Source organism: Diospyros lotus, chromosome 8, assembly GCF_014633365.1.
Source record: "Diospyros lotus cultivar Yz01 chromosome 8, ASM1463336v1, whole genome shotgun sequence".
In the NCBI taxonomy this organism is placed as follows: domain Eukaryota; kingdom Viridiplantae; phylum Streptophyta; class Magnoliopsida; order Ericales; family Ebenaceae; genus Diospyros; species Diospyros lotus.
The window spans coordinates 2119633-2139165 of record NC_068345.1 but is presented as its reverse complement, the minus strand read 5'-3'; the positions used below and the strand labels follow the sequence as shown (position 1 = coordinate 2139165).

The 19533-nt window shown below is 33.4% G+C and overlaps 1 protein-coding gene across 6 annotated transcripts in view; it reads left to right on the top strand.

Annotated features, from left to right (window-relative positions):
- Positions 1-3636: 3636 nt before the first annotated feature.
- LOC127807677 (isoamylase 3, chloroplastic) overlaps positions 3637-19533 on the top strand; it is a 43566-nt gene continuing 27669 nt past the window's right edge. The window contains exons 1-11 of one of the 6 annotated variants that reach the window (XR_008024778.1): positions 3637-3997; positions 4508-4565; positions 4635-4709; positions 5639-5796; positions 6773-6866; positions 7348-7584; positions 7832-7936; positions 9632-9736; positions 13341-13475; positions 13577-13663; positions 14995-15049. Coding sequence is in view for 5 of the 6 variants with exons in the window: in XM_052345709.1 (XP_052201669.1) it covers positions 3885-3997; positions 4508-4565; positions 4635-4709; positions 5639-5796; positions 6773-6866; positions 7348-7584; positions 7832-7936; positions 9632-9736; positions 13341-13475; positions 13577-13663; positions 14995-15049 (1222 nt within the window). In the remaining variant the exon portion in view is untranslated. The remainder of the gene's footprint in view (positions 3998-4507; positions 4566-4634; positions 4710-5638; positions 5797-6772; positions 6867-7347; positions 7585-7831; positions 7937-9631; positions 9737-13340; positions 13476-13576; positions 13664-14994; positions 15050-19533) is intronic. The other 5 variants (XM_052345711.1, XM_052345712.1, XM_052345709.1 and 2 more) reach the window with 5 other exon arrangements.

The window sequence follows — 19533 nt, the reverse complement described above, 5'->3', positions numbered from 1 at the left end:
GTTATATGCAAGTTTAAATTGAAAGATAAATGAAATGAAGTTCTAAAGTAAATAATAATAATATATAAAATTATATATAATACATATACATCATTATATGCATGCATGTACTATATATATAATATAATCTAATATATATGTGTGCTATGTGTAATACATATATATAATATATAATTTATTAATAATATTAAATTATTTTTTTTTATTTTTAGCCATGAAGCATTCAAGCCCATGAAGAATTCAAGTCCATGAAGAAATCAAATCCATGAAGAATTCAAATCCATGAAGAAATCAAACCCATGAAGAAATCAAGTCCATGAAGAATTAAAGTCCATGAAGAATTCAAATCCATGAAGAAATCAAACCCATGAAGAAATCAAGTCCATGAAGAATTCAAGCCCATGAAGAATTAAGGCCCAATTTGAGCAATCCATGGAAGATATTATTTGGAGAAGGCCCAAGGATTATTTTTAATCCTAATAAAGATTAAAAACCAATTTATAGAAATCTATTTTTATTTTCTTTATGAGTGCTTTATTAGGTGTGTTTTTTAGCTAAAATCCATTTAACTATTAGGTGGATATTATAGCTAAAATCCATTTAACTTTATGAGTGCTTTATTAGGTATGTATTTTAGCTAAAATCCATTTAATATTAGGTGTGTATTATAGCTAAAATCCATTTAACTTTAAGTGTGTGAGTGCCCATTAGATATAATTATGTCTAGTTGAATAATTGAAATTGTGTGGTTTGTATTGCATCTTGTGGCCTATAAATAGGTCACTTGATTGCATTTGTAAGTGTGATTATTATTCTTGAATCAAAGTTTAGTTATTTCCTTAGAATTCTCTCTTTAAGAATTGCTTTTGTTCTCTCTCATTTTCTTTAGTATTTTCTCTTGTGATCTTACTTTCTTCCTTTCTTCTTTTAAATTCTTATGTCATTTATTATTACTTTATTATTCACCGCCTAAATGGACGGTTAGTTTATGCCTTTAAATTCTTGCAATTTTAATTCTTGTCATTTAATTGTTCACCGCCTAAATGGACGGTTAGTTTCTTCCTTTAAATTCTTGCAATTTTAATTCTTGTATTTTAATTATCTACCGCCTAAATGGCCGGTTAGTTTCTTCTATTTTAATTCTTGTCATTTAAATTCAGTTATTTAAATTATGTCATTTAAATTCCTGTCAATTAATTTAATAGAGATGAGTAGCTAAATCTAATCTTGGGTTAAGGCAAGGACAGTGTCCAACACCAATGATTCCCAAAGAAAGCTACGCTTTAAATGAGTAACATTGGTTTAAACTTCAATATGAGTTTGTTTTGATTATTGAAAAATCACTAGGTTTGGATTGGAGCGTAAACCTAACTTAGAGCTTTCATGTCACGCATGAGAGTTACTAGAACTGGAAACGCTATCATACCCAAACTCGGATGATTAATTTAGTTGTTTTGTGTATTAATTGTAATTAAATTTATGGTAGTTTCTTAAATTAGAATCCCGCATATCATGTATGAGGATTGCTTAAACTAAAGCTATCATTATCTTTAATTGCATTTAATAACAAATCCTCATATCTGAAATTAAATTAATGTTGCTAATCTTTTATGCTAATATTTGGGAATCAACGGGTTGGCACTGAAATTGTCTTAACTCAAGTACTTTCCAATTTCATATTCTCACGTTTAGTATTTATTTCAACTTCTGTCTTGCTTTATTTTTTAGTATTTGTTATCTAAAAAAATTATAAAAAATCATGTTATCAATTCATCTAAATGCGTGTGCGTGTGTGTGACATTCTTTTTTTTCTTTTGCCATAAATAAATCTCTCAGTGGACGACCTGAACTTATCCAGAAAGTATAAATTTAAATTTGAACTACAACTGCACTCGTACACTGACGAGTATAAACCTCTCGCCTAAATAAATAAATAAAATATAAAATTTTTATTGTGTTTTGTTTTGTGTTTTAATTGCAGGGTGAGAGTGCAGTCAATACCCAACGAGAGATAGTTCTAGGTACAATGGCTATTCATAACTATATTAGGAAAAATGGGGTACAAGATAATGCATTTATAATAGTAAAAAATGAAAATTATATTTCTAGTGCACAATTTGTCTCCCCATCTGACAGTCAATTTAACGAGGAAGTGGATCGTAGTGATAATTATTGGATGGCATTACGAGATGTTATAGCTCTAGATATTGGACAATCATAATAATTGTATGTAATTTTTTAAGTTTGTTCTACTAATTATTTTTGTTTTTGTATGGAAAAATTGAATTTTATTTCAAATATTGTGTCTTATATACATTTAGATTTTGTAATTATTAAGTTTATTCAATATTTTTATAAATAGTCCTACCTAATTTTATAATTTTGTAATATATATCAAATTTATGGATGAGACAAATCCCACATTTTATAAATAATTTATTTAAATATTAATGTTTTAAATGTATTGATAAAATGTAAAAATAAATATTATTTTATAATGTATCAACATATATAGTTAATAATATTATGCACTAAACCTAAATTATATTCCTACAAAGTATTGTATTAATATGAATTTTTAATAATTATGTATAATTTATCAAATTGTAATTGTAAGTATTTTATTAATATGAATTTTTAATAATTATGTATAATTTATCAACTTGTAATTGTAAGTATTGTATTAATATGAATTTTTAATAATTATGTATAATTTATCAAATTGTAATTGTAAGTATTTTATTAATATGAATTTTTAATAATTATGTATAATTTATCAACTTGTAATTATAAGTTTTTTATTAATATTAATTTGTAATAATTATGTTTAATTTATCAACTTGTAATTGTAAGTATTTTATTAATATGAATTTTTAATAATTATGTATAATTTATCAAATTGTAATTATAAGTATTTTATTAATATGAATTTTTAATAATTATGTATAATTTATCAACTTGTAATTGTAAGTATTGTATTAATATGAATTTTTAATAATTATGTATAATTTATCAAATTGTAATTGTAAGTATTTTATTAATATGAATTTTAATAATTATGTATAATTTATCAACTTGTAATTATAAGTATTTTATTAATATTAATTTTTAATAATTATGTATAATTTATCAACTTGTAATTGTAAGTATTTTATTAATATTGTATTGATAAAATGTAAAAAAAATATTTTTTTATAATATTAAATATATATATATATATATTTAATATTTTTATGCAGAAAACCTAAATTTATAAACTTAAAGTATTGTATTAATATTTTTTTGATAATTATATATAATTTATTAAGTTGTAATTGTAAGTATTCTATTAATTAAAAATTAATTTATAATTTATTTGATGAAAAATAGTATTTTTATACTTTTTAATTATATTATTTAATATCATATCTATTTCAGTCTTTTTGTCAAGTTCTAATAGCTTATCAGCTTTTACAAACCAAACACATAATTAATAATTGATAGTTTAAAAGTACATATATCCAAACACATTATCAACTTAAACTTTATCTAATTTTTAAGTTAGAAGCTAAATAACTTAAAAACTATTAAAAAAAAACTAAGCCAAACAGACTCTAAACTGGAGTGGAGCCGAAGCCAGACGCAAGAAATATCGGAAGCAACACGTGTACGGCATTGGAGCCGAGTCCCGGTGCCGTCCACGTGGCAGACATGGTGGGAATACTGAAAGCTCCCGCTTCGATGCCTCTCTCGAAACCATAAAGCACTGAATCTGATCGTAACTGCAAAGGCAGGGCATTCATCCACGAAGGCGATGTAAATCTCTGCGAAAAGGTCTTTCCTCAGTTTCTCCCTTTCAAGTTCACAGCAACGCATTAGTACGTTTATCCGTTCTGCGAATCAAGATGCTCTGCTCGCCTCTTCGCGATTCGGCGATGAAGTCGAATTTGTCTTCGCTTGCTGTTTATAGTAATGTTCGTCACTCTTTCATCGCAGCGTCTCGTCGCTCCCTCACGGGGTAACATTTTAAGAAATTAATGTTTTAGATCTACTTTGCATACTTACTTGTTCGCTCAGAGTTCGAAAAATTGGCAATCAATGTTTTAAGATCAAGAAAGGTTGTTCCGAAATGGTTATCGAGATCTTAGTCGGTGCTATTTACAAGAAATTGTTTAAGTACAAGAAGCGACTTACAGTGAGTAGTAAATTAGTAATGGCAATCTAATACAATTTCACGATTTTATTTTCTTCCGTATATTTTCTTACATGGTTCCAGACGACAATCACCGTCTCTCTGAATTTTCTGAATGTAAATAGAAAAATGCTAGTGTGTTCATGATGTACCAATATCTAAAATACCCTCACTCAATATGGTGAGTTGCAATGAGGCGAGGGTATTTATGTCATTTATGTGGCCAAGGTGTATAAATATGGATCTGGACAATAATTTGGTTGAATGAGGATGATAGGCCATTAATTTTCGTTACTGAGACTTGGCTTGAACTGGACATTGTTAATGTTGGGACAGGCTGAAGCCGAGCAAGAAAGGGCCGAGTGACAACACAGATCAAAGAATTCTCACTAAGGTATGTTATCTTTTACTGTTCCTGCATTCTTCTGGTTGGCTAATTGACTTTCAGTATTGGTTTCGCTAGATTAGACAGAGGGACCGCGAGAAATATAAAGCTGCCAACGCGTATGGTCCTAGTGCGAAAGAACGTGTGATTGAGGTACGTGCTTGGGTATATATTTTGTACATATGTTATGCATACAACATGTCACAGCGCAAGTTAGGCAGCCATAGAAACATCACATGCATCATGATTCATGCCATTATATAAAGTCTATAGCCATGCACTGACCTCTTTCCGTTAGACACCATAGGTTCCTTTATTGTTACGTGGCCTAGCTTTCACAATTATACATCAGCAATCTTTCCTTTATTGGAAAACAATTTTTGTTACAAAGTAGCAACCTTATTGTTGCTACCAAAGCGGAAAATAGTGAAGTAAAAAAATTGGAAAACAATTTTGTACATAAATGTTTTGGCACACAGAATGTGTGTATCACCTGTAGTTTTAATGAAGGGTGAAGTGATTTGTAAAGACTCAAAAGAGCTTTCAAAATTTCATTTGACAGGAATTTGAGTTAAGGGGAGGAAATCTTTGGTATGGATGTGTGAATTAACGTTCTGAAATTTCTTGAACACAGAAGAGGCTTACAGAACATGAACCTTCTTTTTCTTTTTGAACATTAGTCTATTTTGAAATACAGTCAAGTCTTTTTTTAACCAAGTGTAGAATTTACTTGATCTTGGTTGATGACTAGGTGGTTAACTGTCACTGTTCCAAGCCTAGCTCTTGTCCTCCATCACTCCATATTCAACATGGCTAAACAGTGCTGATTTAAGTCTCTGAAAGGCATTGGCAAGCTCTAACATCACAAACTGTTTTCCCTTTATTTCCACTTCCATGGGTACTCTATGTTACTAAGCATACTGTCTATAGGATTACCTGTCTCTTTATGGATGCCTAGATGCTTCCTTCTATGCATGCTGCCAATATTAACTGACCTTTTTCTTTGAAGGGGTAGTAGGATACGGTATAGCACAGAAAGAGATAGTCATGTTCTCCTACTTATTTAACTATTTATATTTTAGGAAGGGGCTACTCAAATGTTGGAGGGCAAGTCATCATTCAGAGTCTTTCCAGGTCAGGCATATCCGCTGGGAGTTTCAGAACTGGAAAATGGAATCAATTTTGCTCTTTTCTCACAGCATGCAACCAGAGTTACACTTTGTTTTTCATTTCCAGAGAGGTTTGTGTCTCCTTGTATGTCTGAAGTTTAATTCTGATCATGATATATGCATTGCACTGAAAATGTAAGAGAAACTTGAGTTCCTTCAGTCCTTTGATACCATGAATTTCTGAATATGAAATTTTCTCATGTACCTTTATTTTGTGTTTTGGTGTTGCCAACTTTTGATGTTTGTGATAGTTTTACTTGCGGGAAAGTTAATGCAGTGATTAATTCACAAATTTTGAGAGTAATGCTAAACTAGGTATGGCCAAAACAAATTAGCAGTATTTAAATGTAAGGAACTACACATGGGGGATTTAAGGAGTGTTGAAAAGCTTGATATATACACTGTAAGGCAAATGGTAATGTGGGTTAAGCTTGGCCAATTACAATCACGGGATTGTTCCTGAGGTGAAGTGTTGAGAAACTTGATATACATTATTGGATTTCTTTTCTAATAGTTTAAACTGTTAAATACTTGGGGCAAATGGCAACGTATTTGGATTTAGCTTGGGCAATTACCATCATGGATTGTTCATGAGGTGGAGTGTTGAGAAACTTGATATACATTATTGGGTTTCTTCTCTAATAATTTACTGTTAGGACAAGTGATTGTTTAACAAGAGATAGAAAAAACCTTGTGAATAGTACCCCTTAAACCACTAATTCATTCCTTTCACTAGAGATGAATGGGTGCCTTTCATCTAAGCCCTAAACATAATCAGTCTGGATTCAAAGAACTCATAATAATATCAGCCATCAGTTAAACAGGTCAGAGTTATAAAATCACAAGAAGAAAGAGAAGCCTGTAAATTTAGCAGTATGGTAATCTGAAGGGCTTGCCCTAGTCTCATGAATGGTAATTATTCTTAGCTTTATATTTTATAGGCCTTACAAATCTTTTCCCCCATAAATGAAACTAAAAAACTGGAAAAGGGGCTGCATAATGCTATTTGGATTTATGCTTAGCTTATTATTATTTATTTTCTTTTAGCAGAGAATATGACAAGCTAGATGGTGGAATGGTTGAGTTCATATTGGACCCGCAGGTGAATAAAACTGGAGATATATGGCACATATGTGTTGAGGTAATATCTGCTTCTCAGATTCAGTCAAAGACACCTCTTTCTGGGATAACCTTGATTGACATTGATGAAATTCCTTATTGTTTTGTGACTGATTACTTCCCGTGGATGCTTTTTTTAAAGTTGGCATAAGAATAGAGATGGAAAAACGTAATGAATTAGGAGCTTTGCATGTGTTTTTTGGGTTTCTCAATGCAAAGATGTCAACAGTACATCTTTACTAATCCAGGCTTCTTCATGTTATAATTTTCTAACCTACTACTGGATCTCTTCTTTGAATGGTCACAGATAGTATCCTGCCATGGGCTTTTTTCCTCGGAATGTTTGGTCAATCTTTTTCTGTTTTCTCCTATCATTTCATTTATGGGATAACTATACATTCCATTGGCCAAAGAGCTATTCTTAGTCCTTAGAGCACCATCATTTTTGTTTATACCATGTGTTTACAGTTAAAGTTCTATTGGAAGTACTCTTCTGAATCCAGGATCTGCCTCGTAGTGGTGTCTTGTATGGTTACCGGATTGATGGTCCTCGAGAATGGCGTCAAGGGCATCGTTTTGACAGCAGCATTGTTGTAATAGACCCTTATGCAAAACTGATTGAAGGACGCAGATGGTTTGGTGATTCAAGCAATAAGATGGCTAAATTCTTTGGAACTTATGACTTGAACAGCTTGCCATTCAATTGGGGAGACAATTACAAATTCCCCAATATACCTGAGGTAAACATATTGAGTTGCTTAAATTACTTTTAGAAATTCTGATTCATAAAATGACAACCATCAATCATTGAAAACATTCGTCAGGTGCCGTGTCTTCTTATGCCTCTGATTTATTCCTCTTCTGTTGTTGGTACTTAGGTGAATAATTAAACAAATTTTCTGTTTGGCGTCTCATTTACTTTAGCCCTACATGCAAAGTGCATCTGGGTGGTCTTTTACCTTATTACTTTTGGTCATTGTCTTTCAGAAAGATCTCGTCATATACGAAATGAATGTTCGTGCATTTACAGCTGATGAATCCAGTGGGCTGGATCCAAGAATACGTGGTAGCTACCTTGGTGTCATTGAGAAGGTAATTGATTTTTTTTTTCTTTTATGACTAATGCTACAAGCCCTCACTTAGGCAACAAATTCATGAAATGCTTCTCTGTTAGATAGTTTGCTTACATCAACAAGTAATTCAGTTATCTGAAGTATAAACCCACATTTCATATAGGTTGCCATTTTCTAGGACATATTCAGCTCTGTTCTTTTTGGGTGATCAAAATATCGAATTGACTCCTGGGCATGCAATTTGAAATTGAAATATAAATAATTAATATGATTAATGCTAATAACAATTGCATTTGGTAGGGAACAATAAAAGTTCTACTAGCAAATTTTAATTCATGGAATGCAACTTCAATTTTATTTAGTTTATTGTAGTTTTGATGCTTGGAATGATAACTTTAACTGTCAGGATGTGGATGGTAATTTTAACAAATTAAGTTTGTTAACCAGTAGAGTTGTGAATATACAATATTAATTTTGTTTAAATAAAAAATCTTCTTTTTCTTTTCTTTTATGTTGTACTGCCTGGGTGAAAAAAATTATGGTCTACAGTTTTTGTCAGCAAGGACTTGGTTTGAAGTAACCATTATTCACTTTAAGCAACTGGTGGTACCTTGTACATGCATGCCAAGGGTATATTGGGAGACATTTGCTTGTACGTGCATGCCAAGGCTATATTGGGAGACATTTGCTTGCTGATTCAGTGCCAAGGCTGTATCTGGTCACAGATATGGATACCTGATCTGCTTTTCCATATGTTTTATTTATTCAACTTCTTCAATCAGAGATGCAGTGTGCTTTTTATTGACTTATTTATCCAAGTTGGGTGAACATTTATTGATCTTTGCACTTTCCCTTAGCTGTTGTGCCTGGCACCATGTCAGGCATTAACGCTCCATGGACACTCTAAATACATGTTGAACACTGGGTCAAGGTTGTTTCATTGTTTTTTTAACTTTTTCAAGACTGGACATTTCTCCCACATTCTTGGAGACACCTATGTCCTACTAAGAACATGTGTGCCTGTCACTTAAATAAATTACTCTAGTTAGAAGTTTAAACGAACAAGCTGAACATTGATGCTAAGATAAAAGCAACTGGGATTTTTATCAACTAGGTATTCTTCTGCAGCCCTTTTGATTTTAAGAATTTAAAACAGAACACCTTCAAAAATTGTGGTTTCTAAAATTCTGAATTTTTCTATGTGCTTCTTTCCTAATATGTAGGATAAAGGGTGTTTCCAGTGCTCGGGGCTCCCCGCTTTACGTGGGTTAGGGGAGACTTGCTCTTGTGTGCCTTGTCCTTGTCTTGCGAAGACGATGTTTTCATAACTTGAACTTATGACCTTTTACTTTTAGTCACAAAGGAGCAATCTTACTATTGCTATTAAGGCTCACCCACTGTTCCTAATATGTAGGATGTCAAAAATTACAAATATATTCATAATGTAAAAAATGAAGAAATGGTTATTATTCCCGTTTATAAATATCAAACATGTTCATTTGTTGATGAATCCTTTCCAACTAATGTTCTAGCATTTCTGAAAATAGCGTATTAGATGTCGCTGTTGAACCATGTCTGAGTCCCATGTCCTTATACATGTTTCTTCAATCCAATGAAGCTGGATTTGTGCATCCAATAATTCTAATCATAGTAGACCTGCACTGCAGTGGTCTCCTGTTCTTGTGTTTCTTTCTAACATTATTCCTGTTTGAAGATACCGCATCTTCTTGAGCTTGGAATTAATGCGGTGGAATTGCTACCTGTCTTTGAGTTTGATGAGTTTGAGTTCCAGAGACGTCCAAACAATAGAGATCATATGGTATGTTAGTAAATCTTATCTGTTGTTTCTCATATTTCATATTGTAATATTCTCTCCTTTAATAATGTTAGAATATATTCGTTACCACTCAGTTTACTTTCTAGAAAGCTTTTTCTTATCATTCATCTTAGAAGGAAATATGTTTGTTGATTTGCTTTAAGCTTTCCGTTGGAGATACTTTCCTTTTGCTTATATATATGTAACTTTGAAGATACTGTTGTTAATCTCTGATAGAACTAGGAAGGTAGATGAAAATAAGGAAAAAATTGATATCTTCATGAGGTTGAGCTAATGATCAACCTAGCAGGAGAGTTATTTGTCATCACTCTCTATTGCATTTTCCTTTTGAGGAAGTTCTTGTTTCTTTAGCTGACAAGCTTATGCTAATGGGATGCATATGGAACTCCAAGGTCAAGGATAGATTTGGTTGTATTTTCAAGGATTGCAAAGTAAGGCTAGTGGCCACAGGTTGTATCAGATGTATGGAGTTGATTTTTGAGTACATTTGCAATAATATGAAAAATGGGATCAAGGTGCATGTCATGATGGTACCTACCATCTTTTTGTGTTTTGGATTTGTAGTTGTACATCAACACCAATACCATTTCTTGGTATAGATTTTTGTACAAAGAACCACATCTTGCACATGGTTGCTTCTTCAAGTTTTTGAAGTCTGAAGGAGCTAGAAAGATTTGTATAGAAACAATAAAATGGTACCCTGGATTCTAGTTACCGGGGTCTTGGCTTGAGAAGCCAAGTTGACTTACAGTCTGTTATAAAGAAACTAACAATATCATGGTTTATTCCCTCTTCCTTTTAATGTGTTGGCACTTGTTATATAAACTTACCATCTGTAACTTTGTTTGTTGACTCTTTCAGAGTTCGAAATGCAGCACATTCTTTTGTGCATATTTGTATGTAAGCATGAATTGCATGACAACAACATAAACAGCATCAAGCCTCAAATTTCACTAGGTGGGGTAAATTGCATGTATTCTAGTTGGCAATCATCTCTATCCATAACCATATCTTGTGTAAGGCCATTCTATCCCATGTCATGCCTAAGCTGTAGGATAAAACTATGTCATTTTGGAATCAGACTCTCCAGCATTTAAAACTCAAGGAAGAAATTGAAGTCATACCACTATGTTTTTCTGAATCCGCTCTCGACTTTCCATTGTTTTTAAACATCAGATTCCAGTTTTGTTATTGTAAACCAACATTCTGGCATTTATTAAACACCAGAGATTTAAAGCTAAAATTGTTAACCTAATTCAGACCTGTCTAAAGAGTGGAAGTTTAGAAATTTTGGTCTTCAGGAAAAAAGCTCCCACATAGTGGGATAGAGGCTTTGGTATGTTGTGTGTGTGTTTTTAGAAAAACATTTTAGGAAGAGATAATTTTTATGGCCTTCCTAATAAAGGGTTGGACTTGCCTAGGTTCCTTGTAGGCAACAGTTTACTAAAGTTGCAAAACCGAAAAATATACACAGTAGATTTTAAAATTGTATCCTCTTCTTATATTAGTGGCAGTGTGGGATAATAAAAGCAACAAAGATTTCATCAATTAGGTTATTGTTTCTATATTTTTAGTTTTTTTTTTTTTTTCAAAACTAAAGTAATGAAAAATTTTGAAACATTATTTTTTATATAATTTATTTTTGTACAACAATGAGTTTTAGAATCAACAAAAAAAATTGTTTTTGTTATTTTCTAAAATTAGAGTATTTTAAAAAATTAAAAGAATTAATTGTTCATGGATACTATTTTTTGTAAAATATATTTTTTATTTGCTATTTTCAGCAAATTCAGAAAGATGGAAACATGGAATTTTCAGAAATGAAATTTGTGAGACTGAGACCCATAGAAGTGTGGAAAAAACAATGAATTTTTCTGCTAAGATTTTCTGGCTTACTAGTTTGGTGGATTTCTCCTCCAGTAGTCATCCTGTATGCCTATAGCAAATATTACTGGAATTGCTTTTGCCTAGGACCAGCCACCTTTGTTTTATTTTTTCATTAGGGTAAATTACACGTATTAAACCTGGTAAGCTTTAAAAGGAATTTGTTTCTTGCTAGGCATGTATCTTCTTTTTTGTTTTTGTTTTTGTTTTTTATTGTATTCTTTATTAACATTGAGACCTAGCTGCTCGGCAATGCAAAATGGGTGAATATTTTGCTCTAGCTAGAAAATGTGAGATGCTAACTCAAAAATCATGGGGATGCCAAGCCTCCAAAATGCTCTGTTGGTGGTGGTAATGTGGATGGGACCTGCACGTTTGGCCAACATGCATACATTGTGCTTGTAATAAAAAACAAAAAGCTTGACAAGCTTGTTTGAACACAGCTGCACAAGAAATGACCTCCAATGCCTGTGGGGGACTGACCTTTTGTTACTATTGGCTTGCTACTGTTCTATCTTTTCACCTTAACCTCATTGATCAGCCTGTTGTCACACCTAATCCTGGTGCAATTTGAAGTACCTATCTGACTCCTTCTTTCCCGTATGCTTCAGTATGGTGCTTTCAACGATCTCAGATAAATGGTGGTTTTTGATTCTATCCTGTTGACTTATTTTTTAGCACTTTCCTGAAATTACAGATGGTCATTGCTGATGCAAATAAGACCTATACTAGTTGAGTACTATATGAAGTGAGAAGCTTCTATGAAGAAAAAGAAAGAAACTGAAAATGGAGAACTGAAACTGAAATTTGCTGAAAATGATTCTTGACATTAGAAACAGAAGAGCAGTTGAGTATTTATAGATTGTGAACTAGATATAACTAACCTTGACAGCTGTACAAAGACAAGTGAACAAGACCCAACTAACAGAATTAACTAAGCCATAACTACACTTAACAGAACTGCTGCTAATATTCTTTTGTATAGGTAAAATAGAACTACTTCTCTTGACACTATAAATGTCTTAGTTGATTAAAGATAATTTTGAAAGCTCTTTCTCATTTTATTAGGTTCAAATAGTTGCAACAGATTTTATTTATTTATTTTATTTATTTATTTTTTTTTGGGGGGGGCATACTACTTATGAAGCTTTATTTACTCCCAGTTCTCTTCACTTGTTCAGGTTCTGTCCTTAGGAAAATAAATTGCATATGAGTAGGGATGCAAATGGGTCCCCAATTAACCCCAGTTACATACATGTTTTAATAAATTTTCAAAAAAGCTTTATATCTATATCCCCATTTCATACGTGATTTAATTTAAAATAGGTTAGTTGGGACCCACTAGGGACCCATTTACATCCCTAAATTCACAATAGCTGTATCTGCCTTACATTATTACAAATGTATTCAAGCACCATATGCCTGATATTATTACTGATGCATTCATGCACCTATTAAAGATACATGAAGATCCAACTAATGAAATCCCTTAATTTGAACATGATTAAGGAGTTAAACCTTGTGTTTTTGTATCATTGGTTTCTCAAATGTCCTGTTCATGTCTTCTCTGCGGCATACCTGCTTTAATTTCTATTGTCTGTTGGCATTTTTTAGCACCATCTTGTGCTTTAATTTTACATGCATAGCTTTATTTGGGAACTCATTCTGCTATATTATGCTGCTGGAAACTAAATCACCTAAGATTAACACGTGGGGCTATTCAACAATAAATTTCTTTGCTCCTATGAGTCGCTATGCAAGTGCTGGTGGAGGACCTATTAATGCTTCTAGGGAGTTCAAGGAAATGGTTAAAGCCTTGCATGGTGCTGGAATAGAGGTATGCTATTCATGTCATAGTTTTTGATTTTTCTTTTCTTGCTTTCTCAACCAGAAGATAGACTCCTTTGTTTAAATATGGTGATTTTACTATTTTAACAGGTCATTTTGGATGTGGTCTATAATCACACTAATGAGGCTGATGATAAAAACCCTTATACAACTTCATTTCGTGGTGTGGATAACAAGGTGATTTCATGATAAATTGTTTACTGTTATATTTGATGTTATTTTGTGATGTCTGGAGCTCTTGGTGATGCTACTTGGTTGATTATTTCTTTGTTAGATGATTTTAAAGGAGTTAACCACCCAGAGTATGTAAAATTTGTGTTCTGTCTAAACATTGCTATAGCTTAGCGACAAAGAACTGGATAATCAGCATTGAACTTTTTAAAAGCAGTTGGAAATTACTAAAAATTGAATAACTACTTGAGCAGAGCTATCTTTTTGGAAGATTCAGGACTTGCTTGAAGACAAAATATGTGAAAATTGTACTGGTAATAAATTTTAGGGTTGCATCATCTTAGAAGATTGAGAACAATTATTCTCCCTTGTTTGGTGTTGTTAGGGGAAAGCTTCATGCTATATTGTGGACCATGATTGGACGGAGATGACAAATGATAATTTTCTTGTTTGTTTGGCTGTTTGATCATCTTAGCATTCATAACTCTAGGGTTAGTATTGAAATTGTGCTATTTATATCTTGTTATCAAATTTACCTGTTAGAAAACTAAGATTTCAAAGACTATGAAAGAAAAAATTCACATTGCTTAAAGGCAGATGGTTCTCATTTACCCACAAAATTCAGCTTCCTTTTTAAGTGTTCTGTTTTATTTTGTTGTTCATAGCATTAATTATCCAAAATAAGGTTGGAGTGACACTTATTGAAGATGAGATGTGTGAGAAAAAATTAAGATAGTTTGGATATGTGAAAAGATGATCAAGGGACGAAGATGTGTCGATAGGGATGATTGGAGAGCTAGAATTCATGTAGCTGAGCTGATCCCCTTTATTGGGATTGAGGCTTGTGGTGATGACTGCATTTTAGATTGCGACCCGTTGTGGAATCTAGCTTCATATTTCTTGGTTTTGGTCCCTCTTGTTTTCCACTAGTTTCATGGTAACAAATGTCTTGTGCAAGTTAGTGTCGGTGGCCCAACATTCTTAATGTCAATTCACTGATAAAAATCACACTGATAATACAAATCCATGCAAAAAAATGTGGCAAAATTTTATGTTGCATGCCTTTCCTAAGCAATCCTCTAGTGAGGGAATGATAAGATAAAGTTACCAACACCATCTTCATATGAAAAAGTTTAATGAGATGGTGGCGAATGAAGATAATTGATACATACCAAATGCAAAAATTGTGTAATACATACACAGTCAAGGAGTCTTGTGTCTTATTATGCATTATTGATGATCCTCAATCAATCCTCCTATGTTTTCATTTCCTTTCAGTATCATTTGCTTTCATAGGGAGTAATAAACAGGCAGACATCCTTGTTTGCTATCTCCAGGTTTATTACATGATTGATCAGAACAATGGCCAGTTGCTGAACTTCTCGGGGTGTGGTAATTTCCATACATTTTTCTTGATTCCTATTGCTTCTAAAATTTCTGTACTTTTTTCTTGTATCTTCTCTCTAGCAACCATTTCTCAAGTCTTATTTACAGAATCATTTACCTGCTTTTTTACAAGAGTCCTTCTCCTATTAATGACACATTTTACCTGGAAATAAAAACAAGGAAGACTACAGTGTTTGAGGTATGTGCAACTACAAATGCCCCAAATCAAGAGGGAGGGCCCCAACATAATCAAGAGGAATACTAAAGCCATGATTGCTATTGGAAGTGATTTGACAGCTAGTGGAACTCTAAACATGGAAACTCCACAACCCATATTTATTTATTTTCTTCTGTCCTTTCCGTGCCAGAGCATACTGAAGACTCTTCATATGGCACTGTTCCATGTATCACTAACTGCCAACTGGAGATCAGACAGAATGGTAATGATGAAAAACCTGTGAATATACAAAGATAACAAACATAAACCAGGAGTCCTCAGCCAATACACATTCATAAAAAGTTAATTTTTTAATGATTTTGTTGGTTTCAGTAGCAACATAAACTTCAAAAGCCAGAACTTTCACCTAACCGTCATGAGAGAGAAGCTCCTGTCCTCCTTATCAGCAGTATTGTTGTTGTCATTCATCTTTTTCTTCTTCTACCTTGGTGAAATACTTGACTTCTGTACTTTCTCCCCAACACTAGCAAATCAAGTATATACACTAATAGCTCCTTCCCCACCTTTGGCTTCCATTTAAAAATATTAATTACTGCTTAGTCCCTCAAATTTTCTCTCATCTCAGTCTACTGGCTTTCCAGTAAGTTGCCACTTATGAAATTGAATCAAGTTTGGTGTCTTCTATTTCCATAAATCAAGTACTAGTTTTATACCCTTTTAAACACCAATCCCAGGGCAGTTTTTAGTTAGTTTCCTATGTATTATTCTTTTGTTCTTCAACCATTACCAGCTTTTTCAGGCACTTCCTTCTTCTGTTTCTTTCTTTTCTATTTTGCTTCTAATTTACTCTTCAAGTGCCATAGGTTTTTTCTCCAATAATATTAAGTGCCATGGTTTGGACTTGCTTTATCTCTACATTCAATAAGTACTCAAACCTAACTCCTCTTCAACTAAGGGATTGATTGGTTTGAGTAATATATTTTGGAACTGTAAGAATATTTTTTATACAAGTCTTGGAGTTGTTGAATGGTTAACCACCATCTCATTTAAAAGCTTAAACTATTAGATAGAGGGTTAACTTTATCTTTTGTATTATTATTTTTTTTCAACATGACCTCTCATGTGTAGCCAGGCTTTATTGCATAACTGGTCCAAATACGCAATAATTTAAAAATTTGGGGTAGGGTGAGGTTTGAACTCAAGAACTTTCAAGTTGTTAATCACCATATTTTCTAAAAGTTTAAGCTGTTAGGTAAAAGGTTAACTTTATCTTTTATATTTTTTTACTCTAAACAAGAGTTTTTGTTGTTAGGGTTGTAACTGACTTGTGCTAGGCTAAGTAGCAACTTTTGAAGCTCAATTAGCATGATGAGGCTTTGTGATGAAGTTTGGCTTGAGCTAGGTTGTTGATGCCGTGTTTAGGCTTGACCTATAGAAGAGCAAACCTTTAGAGCCAGTTGTTAAAAGTCTTGGCAAATGAATAGGTTTTAAAATTTTAAGCACACATCTTGTTTTCTATTTTTTCTGCTTTATTGTAGCTTCTTATTGTATGGTCAGGAATTGGGATGGTCAAATTATTATAAAATAAAAACTAACTAATAAGAACCAAACTAATGGGAAAAGCACAATCCATGTGAGACCACAGATCTTCTAAAAATCTTGCTTGGTTTCTCCCTTGTTTAAATGTAACTTCCTGGATTGGAAGCCAATTACTTGATTGACTTTTTGACTTGTAGGATGATCATCATGTCAATGGAAAGGGGAGGGACAAATGAATTCTGTCCCCTTCTAGGAGAGGGATTTTTTTGCTCATTCTATTGTACTTTAGTGACAAAAGGAGAATATCCTTCCCTTGGAAAGCTATGACGACCAATGGCTCGCCCTAGGATCACTTTATTTGTTTGGATACCTTGTGTTCCATTTTGCAGAAGTGAAGCTAAATGGCTAAAATTAGTTGCTAGGGAGTGTTTTGAGTTTGATTATTCTGTTGTAGACATCCAATAAATCATGGCAGCCTCAGCTCTGGTTTGCATTTTGCTTGGGGGTATGCTTGTCTTAGAAGGTTTTGGGTTTGTGTTTTTAATGATCAGAGCATCAAATGACTGGATGGGATTCTCTCTCCATTACCTTTCCACCTTAATGTATCAGATCTATATCCCATGTAAGAGAGAAGAGAACTCATCTATTGACTCCAACTATCACATTCTAAAAGTGAATGGACATCCTTGTTGACTGCAATGTTAAAGAGACTGGGAAATACTAGTGGTATAGGCATGCTCTTGCACAGTATATGGTGCAGAAACTTGGCAGCTCCTTAGAGCTAGGAAGGGAGATTTTTGGGCAATTCAGGAGAGAAGAGAGAGAGAGAGAAAGGGAGAGAGAATAATAGAAAGGAGAGAGAATTTTCAGAATCTTTTCATTGCATAATTCTGTTAGGCTGAGGTTTCAATATAGATATAACCTGCAGTTGGAATCTTCTGGAATGTACTCCAGGAGATGCACTGCCGTGCTAACTGACTAGGTACACTCCTATTTGGGAAATTCTATTTGCAGCCATCTAATTTGCTCTCCATAGCCACTTTTCAATATACCTGAAATACCTTCAATTGAAAACCCATTTTTACCCTCCATTCTTCTTCTAAATAAGTAACCACAACTCACCCACCGCAACCACTTTCTCCCTCACCATTGCAGCCACTTTCTCCTCGACTTTCCTTCTTTCCCTGTATTCATTCTTTTATGTCGGAGTGAGTTGTGCCATGGATGATTACTTTCAAATGTTGACATGGGAGGAGTTTGATGAAGAAGAGAACAATTGGCAAGAACAACAACAACAATAGCAGAAATGGATCTAAGATGGACTCCCGTTGGTTGAGGTACGCCATTTGGAGCTTATTATCTTACCGAACTGGAGAGTTCGGGAGATTTGGTTCTTCAAATGCTATCATTCGAGAGAAATTGATTCTCTTGAACCATGGGATTTGGGAAAGCTTGGTTTCCCCGAACCCTTCGAGGGATCAATTTATCCCGAACCCCTGCGATCAATTCTGTCATGTTTGGGAGAAATAAAAGCAACTCTAGTTCTTTTTCATTTTTTGTTTTACTAGCTTTTTTTATTTTTTAATAATATGGGAATGATCAGGAAAATTTAGAGAATGAAACTGCTTTGGCAATTGAGAAGTCATTTGATGCTAGTCAAGCTTTTACTACTAAAGAGGTGTGAACCATCCTTATTACATTTTGATTTAATTATTAATTTAACCGAAGACAAAATGTATCAAGTCACATATTAATTTAGGTTTTTTGTCATCAACTTTTCAGCAATAGAGAAACACTTAGTGGATGGGCTAAGACAGTTGGAAAAGAAAATGGAATTGTTATTGTGATAAAGAGCTCTAAATGTGGGGGTCCGGGGAGGAAACCTAGAGTTCGTCTTGCTTATGAACGGAGTGGGGAGTATAGACCATCAAAAAAGAGAGAAAAGGGCAATAGGAGAATTAAAACATAAGTCCACGGGCTCCAAAAAATGTGGTGGTCCATTTGAGTTACTTGGCGTGAAATTTTCAAATGAACAGTAGATGTTGAAGGTTGTATGTGGATTGCACAATCATGCACCAGCGGCTCAACTTGAGGGTCATTCATATGGGGGGGCGACTTACAAAGAAAGAGAAAGAAATCCTGAAAACAATGTCAGAATCTTGTGAAGTCCAGAAATATTTGATGACCCTAAAGGCAGAGGATGAGAAAAACGTGACTATCATAAAAACTATATATAATGCAAGCCACAAATATAGACTCAGAGAAAGGCGGTCGATCACAAATGCAACAGTTGATTAAGAAATTGGGGGAATGTAATTATGTAGAGTGGCATAGAAGCGATGGATCAACAGATTGCATTACAAACTTATTTTGGGCCCATTCGATAGCTATAGAGTTATTAAAAGTCTTCTCACATGTGTTAATAATGGACTGTACATACAAAACTAATAGATACAGGTATCCACTACTTGAGATTGTAGGTGTGACATCGATTCAGCTAACTTTTCCTATTGCATTTGCATTCATGGATCATGAATATGAGGATAACTACACATGGACAATGGAGAAATTAAAGAGTATGATGACTCCTAATATATTTCCAATAGTAGTAGTCACCGACAGAGAATTGGGATTGATAAATGTAGTACATAAAGTGTTTCCAACCACGACTACCTTGTTGTGTAGGTGGCCATATATAAAAAAATGTGCTCGCCAATTATAAGAAGTTTTTTGATAGAAAGGAGACATGGGAGAAGTTTATGTTAGGTTGGAA